This window comes from Blennius ocellaris (genome assembly GCF_963422515.1).
Source record: "Blennius ocellaris genome assembly, chromosome: 23".
Lineage (NCBI taxonomy): Eukaryota > Metazoa > Chordata > Actinopteri > Blenniiformes > Blenniidae > Blennius > Blennius ocellaris.
Window position 1 is genome coordinate 17893162 of NC_137672.1, and position 18372 is coordinate 17911533.

The following is an 18372-nucleotide window of genomic DNA, read 5'->3' on the forward strand; positions in this document are numbered from 1 at the left end:
GTCTGACGTGGCACGCTACACCGTATGACGCAGTGACGCACAGTTTCGGATGCTTGGCGCGAGCCGAGAGTGGCGTCGCGGCGCTGATGCTAACAACACGGACTTTTTCGTGGACAAATGTAAGTATTATGAGGAATGTTTGTCTACTTTCTTCACTTTCCACGGCCAGGTTGCGCACAAAGCTTTGCTCTGCCGCAGCTGACAACAACCAAGGTGTTAATATCCGGTTATACAGCCAGTGTTTGCCTGCTGAAAGCTAGCTAAGCTGCTAATAGCAATGACAACTAAGCCAAACAGTTAAAATTCCAGGTTGTTTGCACATGATTTAACCGTAAAGTGTGTTCGATATCAACATTTGCAGGATACTTCTGGTCATTCTATATTAAAACTAAGGCAGGTCTTATAATGTGTCGGTTAATACGCATTTTTTTAATCGTCTGGTTCAATTGAGATCAAGTAGTTGTGTATGTGGAAATAAAATTGGTTTAATATCTTTGTCTTAGGGTTTCCAATAGGAGGACTGTGTCCCATAGTTTAATCAATTGAACATATATATTTACTTATAACTTTACTCTGTAAGTTGGATGATGTGTTTATTTCTCAATGTTTCTACTTCTATTCCTGCTTTTCTATTTCGGATGACATATTTGTATTTTGAGGATAAGCTATGGACGGGATCAGCAGTAATGAACGACTCCAACTTGGATATTCTCAGTCTCAAAGGGTTGTGATTGTGTTTTGTTGTTACGTTCATTCACCCATTTTGCTTTCTGTTCAGTCCACCTTCATGTCTGACTGACTAGCAGGTTAAAGATCAACATGCTCAGCAGTGCAGAGTTTGTGGAGGCCCTGGGTCGTCTCGGTTACCCCGACGCGTCGTCGCTGAAGCCCTCGGACTTCGACTGGGCGTTTGACTCCACCCCGGAGAACCACGACTTCTTACACTTTATCTGCCGCACTCTCAACAAGAGCAACGTCGTCACCGCGGAGGAGGCCCGCGCCTTTCGGGAGCTGAAGGAGTCCGGCAAACCCATCCTGGACGAAGCGGCGTTGAGCAAGGTCCTGAAAACCATCGACGAGAGCGGCGTGCTCGACTCGGACCCGTGTCCCCCGTCGTCGTGTGACCCGGGGGACGAGATGAGCGTGGAGGAGTTGGAGGAAGAGCTCCGAGCGCTGCAGAGGGAGAAGGCGCTGAAGGAGCGGCGCTGTAACAAGCTGCAGGTCTTCGCCGCCGCCGGGGAGGACGTGGACCGGCGGCTCGCCGCCGAGCTGGAGACGGCGAGGGCCAAGCTGGGCGACGCCAACGCGTCCGTCGAAGCGGGGAACGCCGACGCCAACGCGCTGTTGGAGAGCCTCGCGGGGAACCTGCGGCAGCTCGGCTCACACCTCGCCCGGGACGGGGAGCTCGTTGGGGACGGCGCTTCCGTGGCCCAGTCGGCGTCCTCCGTCCCCGAGAGACCCCCCGTCCTCCTGTCCCACCTCGACCTGGGTCCGTTCCTCCACCAGGAGGAGAGCAACACCAAGAAATTGGCTCTTTTGCTGCAGAGTCCTTTAGACGGAGGCGTGTCGGAGCTGTTTGAAGCCTCTCCCACGGAGAACTCCGGGGTTGACCTCGGCTCTCGTGAGGACCTGGAGGACGCCGAGGACGAGGAGCGTCTGTTGGACCAAAAGAGGACGGAGATGGCTCGAATTCAGTGGTCTTACATCGTGGCCCAGTACCAACTGATTCAAGCTACGGCAGAAGAGAAGGGCCTCCTGGCTGGGATCAAGTGGCTCTCCAAGCTTTCTCCCACCAAGGTTCAAAACCAGACGTTACACTTTGCTCAGTCTGAGGTTGTGTCACCGCGGTTCTGAAGCACACACACACACTCTCACGAATCCCTCTTTTGCCGTCCAGGACCTGTGGAACTCGTCCTTCCAGGATAGGAGCGAGGACTCGCTGGTGAGGGAACCGCGGGCTGCGGAAGTTAAAGTGGACCAGGTGCTTCGCGACGAAGGCGTCCCGGCCCTCCTGAGGGCGGCGGCCCGCTCGCTGAGTGTCCCGGTCGTCAGTGGAGACCTGGACCTGCAGCTCGCCAAGTATGAAGACTACGACTCCGTCCAGTCTCAGGTCGGTCGGCAGCGAATGAGTCATTTCCTGATTCCGTCGGTCAGACCGTGGTGATTTATCTGAATTTCTTGCGATTTGTTCCTGCATGGTGGAAAAACCTCAGAGAAATTCTTCTTAATCATTTTTTTTTTTTGCAAACAAAATTCATCAAAGTGAGTAATTTGTTCCTTTTGAAGTCATGAGACGAAGCCGACACGGTGTGTGTTGCTGTGTTGGCTCACAATCAGCTCCTTAAAGCTATTAGTTCCCTTTTTATTTCTTAATTCTAATAATAGTTCTTGGAGAGGTTGAGTTGGTCTCAGGTTCAGATCTGGTAGAAAAGTGCTCAGTCAGCTGTGGTTTGTTGTTTCATCCCTCCGTTTGACACAAGCGCTCGTTTCATGCATCCTGTGATCCAGACGTGTAAAGAAACAACGTTTTCTCAAAGACAACTGAAAGAGTTTGAGCGCTACTGGAAGAACGAGGGATTATATTTGACCCCACAGTGACCCCTGGTGTCTGAGAGGAAAATGTTTAGACGGTTTGCTCAAAGGACAATAGCTGACTTTAGAGACTGAACTCCGTCATTCCACTGAACTACTGTTCTTCATTTAATGACATTTTGATGCGACGGAGTCCGGTTGATATATTTCCTGTCTGCCAGTGAATTGTAAGGAGCTGCAGGAGCATCTTGAAGCTGAAGCAAAGTCTAGATCAGGGGTGTCCAACATGCGGCCCGGGGGCCAGAAGCGGCCCGCCAGAGGATCTAACCCGGCCGCCATGGGATTTTTTTTTTTTTTGTTCAAGTATAAATATGAAAAGTGACAAGAGGCTGATCTAAAAACACTCGATTGGCAAAAATGACATTCAAAACAACAGAATTTGACCCCCGACATTAATGCATCTGTGGAGGTCACATGACGCAACGCCTTTCACACTAAAACGACGAGCCCAACTTATATGAAGTGATACTTTAGACACGTAAACTCAAAACAATTTCCAGATGATGACAAATTGTTTTAATCCTGAATAAAAATACGATATCCAGATACAGGTGACTGAGGGTTTTTTTTAATAATATCTGATTTCCTTTAATATGGATATTTCAGAATAAACTGGCAAATTCTTGCAAAAGGATCAAAAGAAGGAAAGACTTTAACATTTGTCCATATCTGCAGTTTAATGTTATGTTTGACTAGTTGACCTCCAGAGGTCAGAGGTCAGATCAGGTTGATGTGGCCCCTCAACTATAATGACTTTGACCCCCCCGTGGTTTAAATAATTTCTCCACGCAGGCGATCGACTGCCTGCTGCAGCACCGGGCGTCCCTGGAGTTGCTCCGCGTGTCTCTGGGCAACCAGCTGACGAAGTGGACGTGGCGTCACGGCGAGCTGGAGAAGCTGCACGGCAAACTGGCGGAGGACGGCGAGGCCACGTCTCTGAGGACGGCGTCCCTGGATCACCCCGACCTGGCGCTCGGCCTCAGACCGGCCCCGGTCATCACCGCCGAGGACGCCGCCTTCAGCAGGTAAACACACGGCCAAGAACAATGGTGTTCGATTTTTCAGAACACGTCGATGCAGATCACACACATATATATATATTTTGGTCCCGTCACAAACTACAGGTGTGTTGGGAACAAATATGGCCGAGTTTACAAAAAGTCATAGGATATCAGTTCCCCAAAACTTAGTAAGATGCTGTATTTGGGAAACATAACTCATAATGTGATGCAAAGAGAAGACAAGCTAAGATTCCAGGAGTCTCAATTTGAAGAAAAGTGGGGAAAAATGGACGGATTCCAGGAGGACAGAAGAGGACAGTAGAGGACGGAAGAGGACGGAAGAGGACAGTAGAGGACGGAAGAGGACAGTAGAGGACAGTAGAGGACGGTAGAGGACGGTAGAGGACGGAAGAGGACGGTAGAGGACGGAAGAGGACAGTAGAGGACGGTAGAGGACGGAAGAGGACAGTAGAGGATGGAAGAGGACAGAAGAGGACAGAAGAGGACGGTAGAGGACGGAAGAGGACAGTAGAGGACGGAAGAGGACAGTAGAGGACGGAAGAGGACAGTAGAGGACGGAAGAGGACAGTAGAGGACGGTAGAGGACGGAAGAGGACGGAAGAGGACAGTAGAGGACGGAAGAGGACAGTAGAGGACAGAAGAGGACGGTAGAGGACGGTAGAGGACAGAAGAGGACAGTAGAGGACGGAAGAGGACGGTAGAGGACAGTAGAGGACGGAAGAGGACGGTAGAGGACGGTAGAGGACGGTAGAGGACAGTAGAGGACAGAAGAGGACAGTAGAGGACAGAAGAGGACAGTAGAGGACACCGCCACCACTGGACAATAGAGACTTTGGTTGATGAAAGATGGATAGATTTTGTATATTTGCCCTGACAACTGTAACTGTGAAAACTGAAAAAATGGCAATAAAAATTAAGTTAAAAAAAAAAAAAAAAACACACACACACACACATGGTCAAACTCTGGCAAAGTGGCTGCGCTACTTTTCTTTTTTTTTTTGAAAACGGAGCCGTGATTTTCCCGCCAATCTTGAGTATCATTCATTCATTTATTTGTTCATGTTATTTCATGCCATTTCACAATACACATATATATATATATATATATATATATATATATATATATATATATATAATAATGTGTCATCCATACATGAACTAAAGGGAACAGAGAGAAGATTAATCTTATGTGTCCTTTACAGTTACAGTCAATTTAGTTTTTTTTCCAATTCTTTTCATAGTCTCTCAAAATGTTCTGTTCTATTTTCTTAAATTTGTAAACATTTAAACAACATTAAATTTCCACACTCCCCTCAGGTTGCTCCGCCTCCTGGACGGCGGCTCCGCCTCCCGCCAGCAGCACCAGCCGGACCCCCTGCAGACGTTCGCCGGGCTGGACGAGGCGGCCCGGGCCTCGGCGGGCGACCTCCGGGCGAGGCGGGCGTCCGTCGAGGACGCCGGCGGGGAGCGGCGGGACGCGGCGGCCCGCCTCGCCGGGCGCTGCGAGGCGCTGCGCCAGGCGCTGTACGGCGAGCTGCAGCACCTGTTCCTGGGCCCCCAGGCTCACCCCGTCGCCTCCACCCACCAGGACTTCACCTTCCCCAACGCTCACGTGGGTCCAGCTCTGTTCTCTTCTTTTTTTTTAAATACATTACAGTCGTTCCAATGTGCTTTTATAGAGAAAATAGAAAAAAGCCCAACATCCTCATGGGCAGCAGGTGTGTTTACGACTGGAAAGGAAAAACTCCCCCAACGGGAGAAACTTTTGTAGAAACCAGAGTCAGAGGTGGAGGAGAGGAGAGGACCGGTTGGTGTGAAAAGATGGAGGACAGGAGAGGAGAGGAGAGGACAGAGGGGAGGGGAGGAGAGGAGAGGACAAAGGGGAGGGGAGGGGAGGAGAGGACAAAGGGGAGGAGAGGAGAGGACAAAGGGGAGGGGAGGAGAGGACAGAGAAGAGGAGAGGAGAGGAGAGGACAAAGGGGAGGAGAGGAGAGGACAAAGGGGAGGGGAGGAGAGGACAGAGGGGAGGAGAGGAGGGGAGGAGAGGAGAGGACAAAGGGGAGGAGAGGAGAGGACAAAGGGGAGGGGAGGGGAGGAGAGGACAAAGGGGAGGGGAGGGGAGGAGAGGACAAAGGGGAGGAGAGGAGAGGACAAAGGGGAGGGGAGGGGAGGAGAGGACAAAGGGGAGGGGAGGGGAGGAGAGGACAGAGAAGAGGAGAGGAGAGGACAAAGGGGAGGAGAGGAGAGGACAAAGGGGAGGAGAGGAGAGGACAAAGGGGAGGGGAGGAGAGGAGAGGGGAGGACAAAGGGAAGGGGAGGAGAGGACAGAGAAGAGGAGAGGACAAAGGGGAGGTGAGGAGAGGACAAAGGGGAGGAGAGGACAGAGGAGAGGAGACAACAAAGGGGAGGCGAGGAGAGGACAGAGAAGAGGAGAGGACAAAGGGGAGGGGAGGAGAGGACAGAGAAGATGAGAGGACAAAGGGGAGGGGAGGAGAGGACAGAGGAGCGGAGAGGACAGAGGGGATGAGAGGACAGAGAAGAGGAGAGGACAAAGGGGAGGGGAGGAGAGGACAAAGGGGAGGAGAGGAGAGGACAAAGGGGAGGAGAGGACAAAGGGGAGGGGAGGAGAGGAGAGGACAAAGGGGAGGGGAGGGGAGGAGAGGAGAGGACAAAGGGGAGGAGGAGAGAGGACAAAGGGGAGGAAAGGAGCAGAGAGGACAGAGGAGAGGAAAGTTCTTCCACATATTGTTTTGTGTGACATTATTTCTTGGATTTTATAACTGGTTTCACTGTTTTAACAGTTTTTTCCTTTTTATTTTGAGCTGCTTTAACAAGTGGTTCAAGCTGTTTTAGACATTGGTACATTTTAGCGATTGAAGCCACGTTTTACATTTTCTTCAAAAAAAAAAAAGCTATTTTAACTTTTTAAGCTGATTTAAGTCTTTCAACTTTTTTTGTTATTTTACATATATTTAGCTTTTTTTTCCCCATTTAAACTGCAATTTTAGACTTTTTTTATTATTTTTTTTAAACTTTTGTACAGATTAGAGCAGTTATGGTAATTTTTAGCTTTTTGTATTAAGCCATTTTTTTGGGGGGGGATAGTGTAATGTGAAAATAAACCAAAAAAATAATGTTAATATTAGTAATGTAGTAATGTAAATTAAAAAATTTTTTACATTACATTAGTATGTTAAACATGTCACATCATGTATTTGATATTTTCCAGCTCAAAATTAATTTGTTATTCCAGCAGCAGAGTATTTACAAAGATATGAGGCTCGAGTTGCCGAGGGACGTTTGTCTCCGTCCTCCATCCATTCACATTTAGCAGCGGTTTAGTGTCCTCCGGTCTCCTCTTTGACCGTGTCCTCGTCTGTCCTCCCCGTCCAGGAGCTGACGTCGCAGCTCTTCGAAAGCGAGACGCTGCTGCAGAGTTTGCAGCAGCAAATGCAGGAAATCCTGCAGGAGATCAAAGCCCGGCGATCGGAGCTGGAGCACAAACGCCACCTGAGGCAGGAGAGGGAGTTGTACGTCCTCTTCAACCTGACGCCGGAGAAAATGGAGGGAATCGTTGTGGACGTGGAGAAGAAAGCCACGAAGAAGAAGGCGCTGAAATAAAGTCACCCAGAATCCACACGTTGATGAAAAGATTACACTTTTTTGTTGTTGTTTGACCTGTAAATATGTGTTTGTGGTGTTCAAACATGCTGAAGTTCGTAAAAACCGATGAGAAAATTATTTCGTGTCGAATGTTCTATATGTTTCCTGATTGTCATAGTTGGTTAATGAATAAAATATAATCTTGTCTAATGATATTGTTTGATTTTTTTGCTGATAGTTTTTATATCATGTGACTGCGCCCCCCAAGGTGAGTGTAAAAACACCCATAATGCAACAGTGATAGAGGTTTTCTGGACATTTCTCTGCATTTTGCACCAGAAGGTTTCTTTAAATTTGCTTTATTGTTTTAGCGGACTTGTGGACACCGAGGAGGTTTATTGGATTAAGTTTTCAAGTTCCTGTGAGAAGTTTTGCATAAAGCAGCGTTTGCCAACTTTTTCCACCTTCAACCACCTCGTAACAAAAGGTGCTGCGTCAGCACATTCAAAACAAGTCAAACACGTCATTGTAGCAACCCGAAAAAAAATACGGTCAAAAATCCTCTTTATTATAAACACGACAAGTCAAGACAGACGTGTGGAGGTTATTATTTGATCAAAATGCTCTTTGAAGCAACAGATTCGTCACCTTAAAACCATTTTCCCCCTCGATCTAATCAAACACACCATCTATGAATCATCACAACTTGTAAACGGATGAATTCTCCAGTGGAACTCAGGAGATGTGAGTCACTTCAAACTGTGAGACTTGAGCTCAGGGTCGCATGAGTTCTACTTTTATTATTATTTATTATTATTATTCCTGCGTCGGGTTCAGACTGCCACGACGGCCTTGCCGATGTTTTCCCCGCGCAGGATCCCCATGAAGGCAGCCGGCATGTTGTCGAAGCCCTTGGTAACGTGCTCCCGGTACTTAATTTTACCCTGCAGGGGGGGAGAGAGAGGAGCGATCACAAAGGCCTCACACAAAGAGAGAGAGAGAGAGATGAAAGGCTTTACAGTGTCCTCTCACCTCCTTCACCCACGCCATCAGCCTCTTCATGCATTCTTGATTCTTGTGGTTCCAGCGGCTCTGCAGGAAGCCCTCCATCTTCAACTGCTTGATGATCATGATGGGATGAGGGTACGGACCTGAGGGAGAGAGAGAGAGAGAAAAAGACGGGGTGAGAAAGAAATACAGGTGAAAAGCACAGACGGGAAAATATAAAGTGAGTAGAAGACGACGATAAAGACAGAAAAGGAGATGATGTGAGAAAAGAGGGACAAAGCAAACAATGGAAAACACGTGGGACAAAGTCAGAAAGAGGAAATGATCAGAAAAAAACACAAAAATGGAGGAAAAGATAGAAATAGAGAGATCGGACAGAAAAAGGGGGAATAAAAAGACAAATATCAATAGAATGTTATAAAATGACAAATTAAAAAAGAGACAGGGAAAATGAGAAAACAGGAAAATTTCAATATTAATCCAAAGAAAAGACAACTAAAACCTATCTGACCAGCTGGACGTCGCCATCTGGTGGACAGATGACGTCACTGCATGTAGTTTTTCCTGGCTAAATTAGAAAGAAAATCCAGGTGTACCAGTCTGAGGCTTGGAGTCGTTGTACAAGGAAATGCTTCCACACACGGCGATTCGCCCAAAGTCCTTCATCTGCTGCAAGGCGACGGTGGAATAATGACCTCCCACCTGAAAAAAAAAATAAAAGTAGTGAACACACAGGAACTCCAACAGGAAGAGCTTTGATGTGTCTCCACGGCTCCGCTCACGTTCTCGAAGAAGCAGTCGTATCCCTCCGGAGACGCCGTCCTCAGCGCGTCCTCCAGCGAGCCCACCGTCTTGTAGTTGAAGACCTGGTCGAAGCCCAGCTCCCTGAGGAACGCCACCTTGTCGTCCGACCCCGCCGAGCCCACCACCTTGCAGCCTTTGATCTTGGCGATCTGTCCCACCACGCTGCCCACGGCCCCCGAGGCGGCGTTCACCAGCAGGGTCTCGCCCTTCTTCAGCTGCAGGATTTCCTCGATGCCGTTCAGAGCCGACATTCTGCGGGACACACAGGTTGGTTTGGTTTTTTTTTGACCCTCGTTTCCATAACGACAATATCGGTCAGCTCATCAGCAGGAAGATGGATCACAGCTTTAAAGAACCTAAACAAAGCCGTAGAAGGGACAAAGCTCTTGTGATCTGTGGTAGAAACCTGGAGAAATAAACTCATTTTCAAGAGTTTGGAAAAGTTTCTGCTGATATTTGGTTCATGACTGACGAGTTCTTTGTTAGTTCGGCGAACCCACCCCCCTCATAATGTTTGTTTCAGAAAAGTTCTGCGTTCACATGGAAATGGTTGAAAATGATGCGGTTCGAATCCCGGGCCACTAGTGGGTGCTGTTGGTTGTTTGCACATGCCCGCAGAGGACAATACAAACATCAACAATAGGAATACAAAGGCGTCGGTGTGCAGAGACGACGAAGTTTGGATTGTCGTCATGGCGACTGTCGACTATAAAACCACCAAGTACCGGGAGAATCTGGACTGGAGGGTCACGACACGCCGGCGCTACGGACGGCGGATGAAAACAAGAAGCCAGAAACTTTGATTGAACTTCAGTATTTCAATTCCAGACGTGCGTCCATCTTCTTCTCACTCATTGAGCTCGTTCCACATCTTTTAATCCAGTGTTTTTCAACCTTTTTTGAGCCAAGGCACACTTTTTTGTTTGGAAAACTCTGGAGGCACACCACCACCACCCGAAAATGTTAAAATGTGAACCTCTGTAGCCTCTATTAACAATATAAAGTCGTTCTCATCAAAGTTTTATCAACAGGAATCGAGTAAATACAGAAAAAAAGTATTTCCCAATGTCTTTTTTTAATAGTGCCTCCCTCAGTGTGAAACCTGGACCTGATGGATGAAGAGCTGAGATCCTGGTTCACATTCTTCCTTTTCAAAAACTTCTCCATCACTGTCACTGACACAGTACTTTGATACAAGATGGTAGCAGGAGGTGGAGATGAACCACACTGACGTCTGTCACTTTACATTTCACCGGCAAAGTTCTGTGCTGCCCTCTAGTGGTGAAGAGTATTTATACATGATGACTCTGCAACACACTGTCGCTGTGAGAGCAAATGTTTTTTTTTTTTTTAAATGTGAAATTGGATAATTTCCCACGGCTCAACTGACTAGATCTCGCGGAAACACCAGTGTGCCGCGGCACCGTGGTTGAAAAAACTTTGTAATCGTTTCCATAGCAACGATATCGGTATCAGCTCATCAGCAGGACCGAACATCTGGTGTTTATTTCTCACCAGAAGACGGATCATTGAGCTCGTTCCACATCTTTTAAGGAACCCAAACGATGCAGGACAAAGCTCCCGAAGATGAAAGGAGGTGGATTTCTCTTTGTACACTCAAAGCCGTGTTCACGCCAGCGGGGCGACGTGCGTCTCACCCCGTCATGCCGATGGTGCCCAGCGCCAGCGACAGCGGCAGGTCCTGAGGCCAGTCGGGCAGGACGGGATCCATGGCGGCGCCGCTGCAGACGGTGTGGGTTCTCCAGCCGTGTGGACCCACCACGTGGCTCCCCACGGGATAATCCGGGTGTTTACTCTGGACCACCCTGCGGAGACGGAAAACATACAGACGCGTGTCTGGAAGGTGCCGTTTCAATTGAGTTACGGGATTTTATTGATCACCTATTAGAATTCTGCAATTCGGAGGTCAATTTCCCCCCGTGAGCCGTTATAAATTCTCTCATGTACGGAAAATATCTGTTTCATCGGGAAAGAAAACAAAAATGTAGTGTTTTTGAGATTTTAGAGATTTAATTTATGTATAGAATAGATTTTTTTTGTGTCGAATGCTTTTTTTTAAGGTCGATTAACTCTCCCAACTGCCTGTTTCCTTTTATCTATGGTGTGTTCCTCTATTAATTCTATTAATATCCGTGAGCTGGATCTTTGTGATCTGAATCCAGTTTGTATTCACACATTGGACAAATCTAAGTTTTCCTTAAGATTTTGGGAAATTGTGGTTATTGATATGGTCTTGAAGAATATTGAATAATCCCCTTATTGTCTATTAGGCTTGTGAACTTGTTGACTCTTAATGTTGACCAATGAGGAGTGATTCTGCCGGGTCTGGTGATTTCAGGCTAAAAACTCAGACTGTATATCGGAGATCGATGTTAAAAATCCCCTCAGATGAACCACTGAGTTAAGCTGTATATTTATATTTATATTTATATTGTTACGATCCCTCACCTTTCTCAGAGATCCTAAAAATGCACCGTCACTCCTTCGCTTTCCACTCAGCATGACTTTTCTTATTTTTATCGTTTTATTGCCGTCATGATTTATTTACAGCAGCGCATTTTTATCTAAATGCTTTTATGATCATTAATGCAAAGTCACATAATATCAGCCGTTTGGTTTTAAGGCGGTACGGATGTGAAGTGGAGATAAGGCGACTCTGAAGTGGAGGTTGTTAAACATAAACACTAACAAACCACCGAGGAAATTATACAAATTTCAAAGAGAACATAGCTTTGAGTTTATTAAAAAAAAAAAAAAATTACAACTACTATAAAAGCTTTTTGGACTTTTCAATGTATTTTGCATCAAAGTTGAATTAAATTTGTCTTTATGTCGAGATTGTTCTTTAGCAATTGTTGGGTTTTGTGAAAATTTAGACACTTTTCATCACGTATATGTTTAGATTTAAAGGTTATTATGGCTCGATTTCCCCCGGCGCTGCTTGTGGCCCCTGAAGTGACGCCAGTTGAATTAGAACGTCATAGATGGACAGATATTTGCTTACGTGGCCACTTGACCTCCGATCATCACGTCTCCTTCCTTCATGCTCAACGCGCTGAAGTTCCTGGTTGGGGAGGGGGAAAAAAACCAACTTAAAAGACATAAAGTACTTTGTGATGTCATTGAGACCCTTGATGTCCAGTTTGAGTGTCCTTACCTCATGTAGGGATCCACACTGAGAAATACTGCTTGCAGGAGCACCTCTGGAAGAACAAGGACAGTTTGAAGACGCTCGTCTGTTGTCAAACCCTCACGAGATCAATAAACTGAGCTGACCTCCATCTTTGGGCTCGGGGAGCTCCTCCACCTTCAGCTCAAAGTCGCTGCTCTTCGGGAAGCCGTCAAAATGCTTCTTGAGGACCCACGTCTTTGCTTGGACCATGATTCTCAGGGTTAGAGGCGCCGAGAGACGACTATGTAGAATATGTAAACAAAAAGTAGTGGGAAATTTAGGTGAAGGGGTGTTTATATACAAACTGGGGAAAATAGGAGTAACCAGAACAGCATGGAAGCGACCAATCCCTTTAGTTGGAGTCTATTCACATGCAATGACACTTTTACACGCCTCAAAATAAAATAGGGAGAGGCAGGTTGTATAATAGAAGATAAGCACCGTTTCACTCAGTCATTGACAAATAGTGTTTCTAATGGATGCTGATGGAGTCGAGTCACTTCGCAATGACAAGCAAATTCACCAATTCATACAAGAAATGCCTCAAAGAATGGATTGTCAAAGAATTAATACATCAAGTGTTAGAACAGCTGCTGCATATGGAGTATTAAGGCCAATATTTATGAGGTAAAACGAATATTCCCTTTGCATAGTAGAAATACAAAGCTGGGATATTTTTCTTCTTCTAAAAAAACATTTTTTTTTCATTATGCACTTTGGAAAGAAACTTCGAAATACAAAGTAGAAACGTCTCCTCTGGTCCATCCCTGATCATTTGCCTGTTGGTGCCTAAATGTTCGCGTTAAATTCCGTAATTCTGACTACATAGTGTTGATCACCGCTTCTGAACATTTAGATGGTTATCTGAAATATCAAAATAGTTTTGTTTTTTTTACTCCCCCCCCCCCCAATTACATAAAAATTCATCTCAACATTATATTTTCACTTTTTTCGTACAAGATTGGCAAAAGTAAGCAAGAAGTGAGAACTTATTTTAGTGCTAGCACGTACAAACATTGATTATAAGCTGAAAGCACAACATTCAAGTATTATATTGCATATTGTAACTGAAATAATTCATTCATTCATTAAATTCTTGCAGTTCATGATGAAAAAAAATACTCTTAGGCCTTTTTTGGTCTTCTTTAAGTGGTTGCAAAATTAACTTGAAGAATTAAAAGATCAAATGTGAAAATTAACTGTGGATGGATCATGTAAAATCTTCTCCACCCTGAATTCACTCACCAGTCGATGTGTGCGCGGAGAAACGGCAGAAGTTTGTGTGGAAACTGTGGCGAGACGCCACGAATAAATAAAGCTGTGTGAGGAGAGTGGGTGGGAAACGGACTTCAGCCCCGAAATCTGATTGGCTCTCCGGGACTCTTGTGCGTCTGACGTTTCACTATATGCTGGCCGACGTAATGACGCACAGTTTTGGATGCCTGGCGCGAGCTGAGAGAGGCGTCGCGGCGCTGATGCTAACAACACGGACTTTTTCGTGGAAAAAATGTAAGTATTGTGAGGAATGTTGGTCTACTTTCTTCACTTTCCACGGCCAGGTTGCGCACAAAGCTTTGCTCTGCCGCAGCTGACAACAACCAAGGTGTTAATATCCGGTTATACAGCCAGTGTTTGCCTGCTGAAAGCTAGCTAAGCTGCTAATAGCAGCGACAACTAAGCCAAACAGTTAAAATTCCAGGTTGTTTGCACATGATTTAACCATAAAGTGTGTTAGATAGCAACATTTTCAGGATATATCTGGTCTTTCTATATTAAAACTAAGGGATAACTCATAATATATTGGTCACTACGCATTTTAATAGTCTGGCTCAATTGAGATCAAGTAGTTGTGTATGTGGCCCCTGAAATAAAATTACTTTAATACCTTTGCCTTAAGGTTTCGAATCAGAGGACTGTGTCCCATAGTTTAATAACTAAACCGTGCAAATCTGGTTAATTTGCTGCATTGTGATATTTGTTTATAACTTTGCCCTGTAAGTTGAATGATGTGTTGTTTATTTCTCAATGTCTTTATTTCTATTTGTGCTTTTCTTTTTCGGATAACACGTTTGTATTTTGAGGCTAAACTATGGACGAGATCAACAATAACGTAACGACCGCAACTTGGATATTCTCAGTCTCAAAGGGTTATGATTGTGTTTTGTTATGTTCATTCACCCATTTTGCTTTCTGTTCAGTCCACCTTCATGTCTGACTGACTAGCAGGTTAAAGGTCAACATGCTCAGCAGTGCAGAGTTTGTGGAGGCCCTGGGTCGTCTCGCTCCTCGTCGCTGAAGCCCTCAGACTTCAGAACCACCACTTCTTAACAAGGAGCCGACACCGCAGCTCTTCCAAACCGAGACTCGGCTGCAGAGTTTACAACAAGAAATGCAGGAAATTAAAGCCAATTGTTGTGAGTTGGAGCACAAACGCCACCTCAGACAGGAAGGGGAGTTATATATTCCCCTTCAACCTGAGTCCTGAGAAAATGGAGGAAATTGATGTGGAGGTTGAGCGCAAAGCCACGAAGAAGAAGAAAGCGCAGAAATAAAACGAGCCACAATCCGGGATTTTATTGATCACCTATTAGAATTCTGCAATTCGGAGCCGTTATGAATTCTCTCATGTACGGAAAATATCTGTTTCATCGGGGAAAGAAAACACAATGTAGTGTTTTTGAGATTCTAGAGGTTTAATTTATGTGTAGAATAGATTTTTCTTTTTGTGTCGAATGCTTTTTTTTTAAGGTCGATTAACTCTCCCAACTGCCTGTTTCCTTTTATCTATAGTGTGTCCCTCTATTAATTCTATTAATATCAGTGAGCTGGATCTTTGTGATCTGAATCCAGTTTGTATTCACACATGGAACAAATTTAGGTTTTCCTTGAGATTTTGGAAAACTGTGGGAGTCGAGTAACGAGCCTGTGGTTATTGAATTGGTCTTGAAGAATATTGAATTATCCCCTTATTGTCTATTAGGTTTGTGAACTTGTTGACTCTTAATGTTGACCAATGAGGAGTGATTCTGCCGGGTCTGGTGATTTCAGGCTAAAAACTCAGACTGTATATCGGAGATCGATGTTGAAAATCCCCTCAGATGAACCACTGAGTTAAGCTGTATATTTATATTTATATTGTTACGATCCCTCACCTTTCTCAGAGATCCTAAAAACGCACAGTCACTCCTTCGCTTTCCATTCAGCATGACTTTTCTTATTTTTATCGTTTTATTGTCGTCATTTATTTACAGCAGCGCGTTTTTATCTAAATGCTTTTATGATCATTAATGCAAAGTCACATAATATCAGCTGTTTTTTTTTTTTTTTTCTTGTTCCAGTTGAAGATATTTTGTGTTTACCCTGTAAATATGTATATATATATATATATATATATATATGTATAGTGTAGTTTTCTCAAATGTTCTCAATGTTTCTTGTCTGTCTTCCCTCATTCAAATTAATAAAACAAAATCCTGTATAAAAAAACGTTTTAAGTTTGTTGCTTTTTTCCAATCTTTCTTCTATGATATGTCTGTCACTGAACTCTGGCTCTGTCTTGTTTTGGCATTTCTGCTAGTTGAAGAATCAGACTTCCAAAGGCCAATAAAAGCCGCGATGGAGGCGGCAGGCGGCGGGTCGTACGGCGGGGCGCCGCTGTCCAGGGTGGCGCTGAAGGTCCTGGCCGCCCTCCAGAGCCCGTCGCAGGACAGACGCAACCAAAGCTCCTCCGCCGGCCACGGGCAAAGTCAGTGACGGGAAGGTTGAGCTCCTTCCTCCATGTTGAGAGATGAAAAATGTGTTTATCTTTATTATTAATATACATTACCAATGTAAACATGGACATGATTTTCTTCATTCGAAACGCCACAACCGCTCCGTCGCTTTTGTAGTTCTGTCAGTAATTCCCTTTTCTTTCACGACGTACCAGTGGAGAGGTACGACAGCGGCCAGTGGGAGGCAAGGCGCTGGACTTATGAGGACGGGTAAGTCAGAGGGAGATGATGGAGAGATGTTAGAATTCCACCTTATCATCAACAGAAGAACTGATTTTACCACCCTGGAGATTAACCTTTAAAGATACTTTATAATTTACAACGGTTCATTCCTACAGTTTAGAATAGTTGATATTTAACTTTTGTTTTGCACATTTTATGTTATTCCACATATTTTGTGTGACACCATTTTGTGGATTTTATAACTGGTTTCACTGTTTTTAACAGTTTTTTCCTTTTTATTTTGAGCTGCTATTTTAAGTGGTTTAAGCTGTTTTAGACATTGGTACCATTTTAGCTATTGAAGCCACACGTTTTACATTTTCTTCTAAAAAAGCTACTTTAACTTTTTAAGCTGATTTAAGTCTTTCAACTTTTTTTTTGTTATTTTACATATATTTAGCCTTTTTACCCATTTAAACTGCAATTTTAGACTTTAAAAAAAAAAAAACTTTTGTACAGATTAGAGCAGTTATGGTCATTTTTAGCATTTTTTATTAACCCGTTTTTTTTTTAACAAACAATTTTTGCCATAGATTGTTTAATCTTTTTGTTGTGGATAGTGCAATGTGAAAATAAACCAAAAATAATGTTAATATTAGTAATGTAGTAATGTAAATTAAAAAAATGATTTACATCACATTAGTATGTTAAGAATGTCACATCAACATGCAAGTATTTGATATTTTCCAGCTCAAAATTAATTAATTATTCCAGCAGCAGGGTATTTACAAAGATATGAGGTTCGAGAGAAGTGTGTGTGCATAAATGTGTGTGTGTGTGTGTGTGTATATGTGTGTGTGTGTGTGTGTGTGCCCTCTGGAGCCTGATGAAGTGTGACTTTAAATCACTATTGTATTAACGAGCCAATAACCTGCAGCAGTTCCTACTGGAAGGCCTGAAGCAGCTCGGTATCGTCCTATGAGAGGTGTCTCAGTGTCCTCAGTGGCGTTAAAATACATTTCCCAACGGCTCGGGTTAAAAGTGCACGACTCAGACACGTGGAGTAGAACGACAGCGGCGTGTTATTACAGCTTAATTACCGAATTCAAGCGTGAGAGCCGGTTGAAGAAGTCCACGCTCTCACTGCAGAACCTCCCAGACCTCGGCCTGCTATCGGCACCGCCAGACACCACCCCTGACGTCCCAGGCCTCCTCCTCCTCCTCTTCCTCCTCCTCCTCCTCTTCCTCCTCCTCCTCCTCTTCCTCCCGCTGCTGGGATCTGTCACCGCGGAGGCAGGCGTCTGGAGCCGAGGCCGGCTATCGGAGCTCGCAGACGCCTTCCTTCAGGAAGCGCTATGGAAGCTCGGCTTCCCGGGGCGAGGCGGCGGCGCCGTCGTCCTTCACGCGTGGAGGCGGAGCTCCCCTCGCCCTCCCTACGCCTCGGACGACTTTACTGCATGACGCCGCGTCCTGGAGAAAGTAAGAGCAGAGTTTCATGTATGTTTTTTTACTCACCAATTCACAGATGAACTGTTTGGACCTTGAGCCCTGACTTGTCGACACTGAGGAGGTTTATTGGATTAAGTTTTCTACTTGTACCTTTTTAAGGTAATGTGACAGGTTTTTGCGTAAAGCAGCAGTTCCCAACACCCCCCCCCCCCCCCCCCCCCCCCCCCACCTTTCAAGGTGACCTCAGAACAAAACCTCCACTTCCATCTTCTCTATACTGCTTTATCCCAGTAATTCTATCTAGGAGCTGTTTAGAATGACCAGTGGGCCTTAAAGTCCCAGTGAAATGTAAAACACGACTTTGCAAAAAAACGATAGTTGGGGTTCTACTTGTAGGTTTCTCCTACAAAGTTATTTGAATTTTGAATCTCCAGCCGAGGAAGTCGGGGGAATCCTTCTTCGTGGGCGTGATGTCACGAGTTGTGCAGATCTCCATCTGTTGTGTTTATATCGGCTTGTTTCCTCTTAAATATCAAGTTTTTACAGTGTTTTGAAGTTCTAGTCGGTGTTTTATGAGCCTTGATGAAAGATTGAGCCTGGAAGAGACCGAGAGAGGAGAAAAGGAGCACGGGCCACTAGGGGCTAGCGGGAGCCGCTAGCTCGGGCGCTAGTAGACGATCAAGTAATACCTGGACTCATCTTCGGTGATTCCGCAGTCTTCTAGCTCTTTGGACGTGTTGGAACCAGGAAGCCGGTCGTTCTGCCA

The 18372-nt window shown here is 45.2% G+C and overlaps 2 protein-coding genes across 2 annotated transcripts; one reads left to right on the forward strand and one right to left on the reverse strand.

Annotated features, from left to right (window-relative positions):
• Positions 1–71: 71 nt before the first annotated feature.
• Positions 72–7348, forward strand: haus3 (HAUS augmin-like complex, subunit 3). Its single transcript, XM_080518836.1, has 6 exons — positions 72–119; positions 779–1797; positions 1898–2110; positions 3385–3617; positions 4932–5226; positions 7008–7348. The coding sequence occupies exons 2-6, from the start codon at positions 820–822 to the stop codon at positions 7233–7235; spliced, it is 1947 nt and encodes a 648-aa protein (XP_080374962.1). The 5' UTR covers positions 72–119; positions 779–819; the 3' UTR covers positions 7236–7348.
• Positions 7349–8050: 702 nt separating this feature from the next.
• On the reverse strand, positions 8051–12447 carry LOC308147327 (prostaglandin reductase 1-like; the record flags this gene model as incomplete). Its single annotated transcript, XM_080519436.1, has 8 exons — positions 12327–12447; positions 12208–12253; positions 12055–12114; positions 10688–10855; positions 9008–9281; positions 8822–8927; positions 8250–8368; positions 8051–8161 (listed from the first exon to the last, which is right to left on the reverse strand). Exons 1-8 carry the CDS (start codon positions 12430–12432, stop codon positions 8051–8053), a joined length of 990 nt encoding a protein of 329 aa, XP_080375562.1. The 5' UTR covers positions 12433–12447.
• Between the last annotated feature and the right edge of the window lie 5925 nt (positions 12448–18372).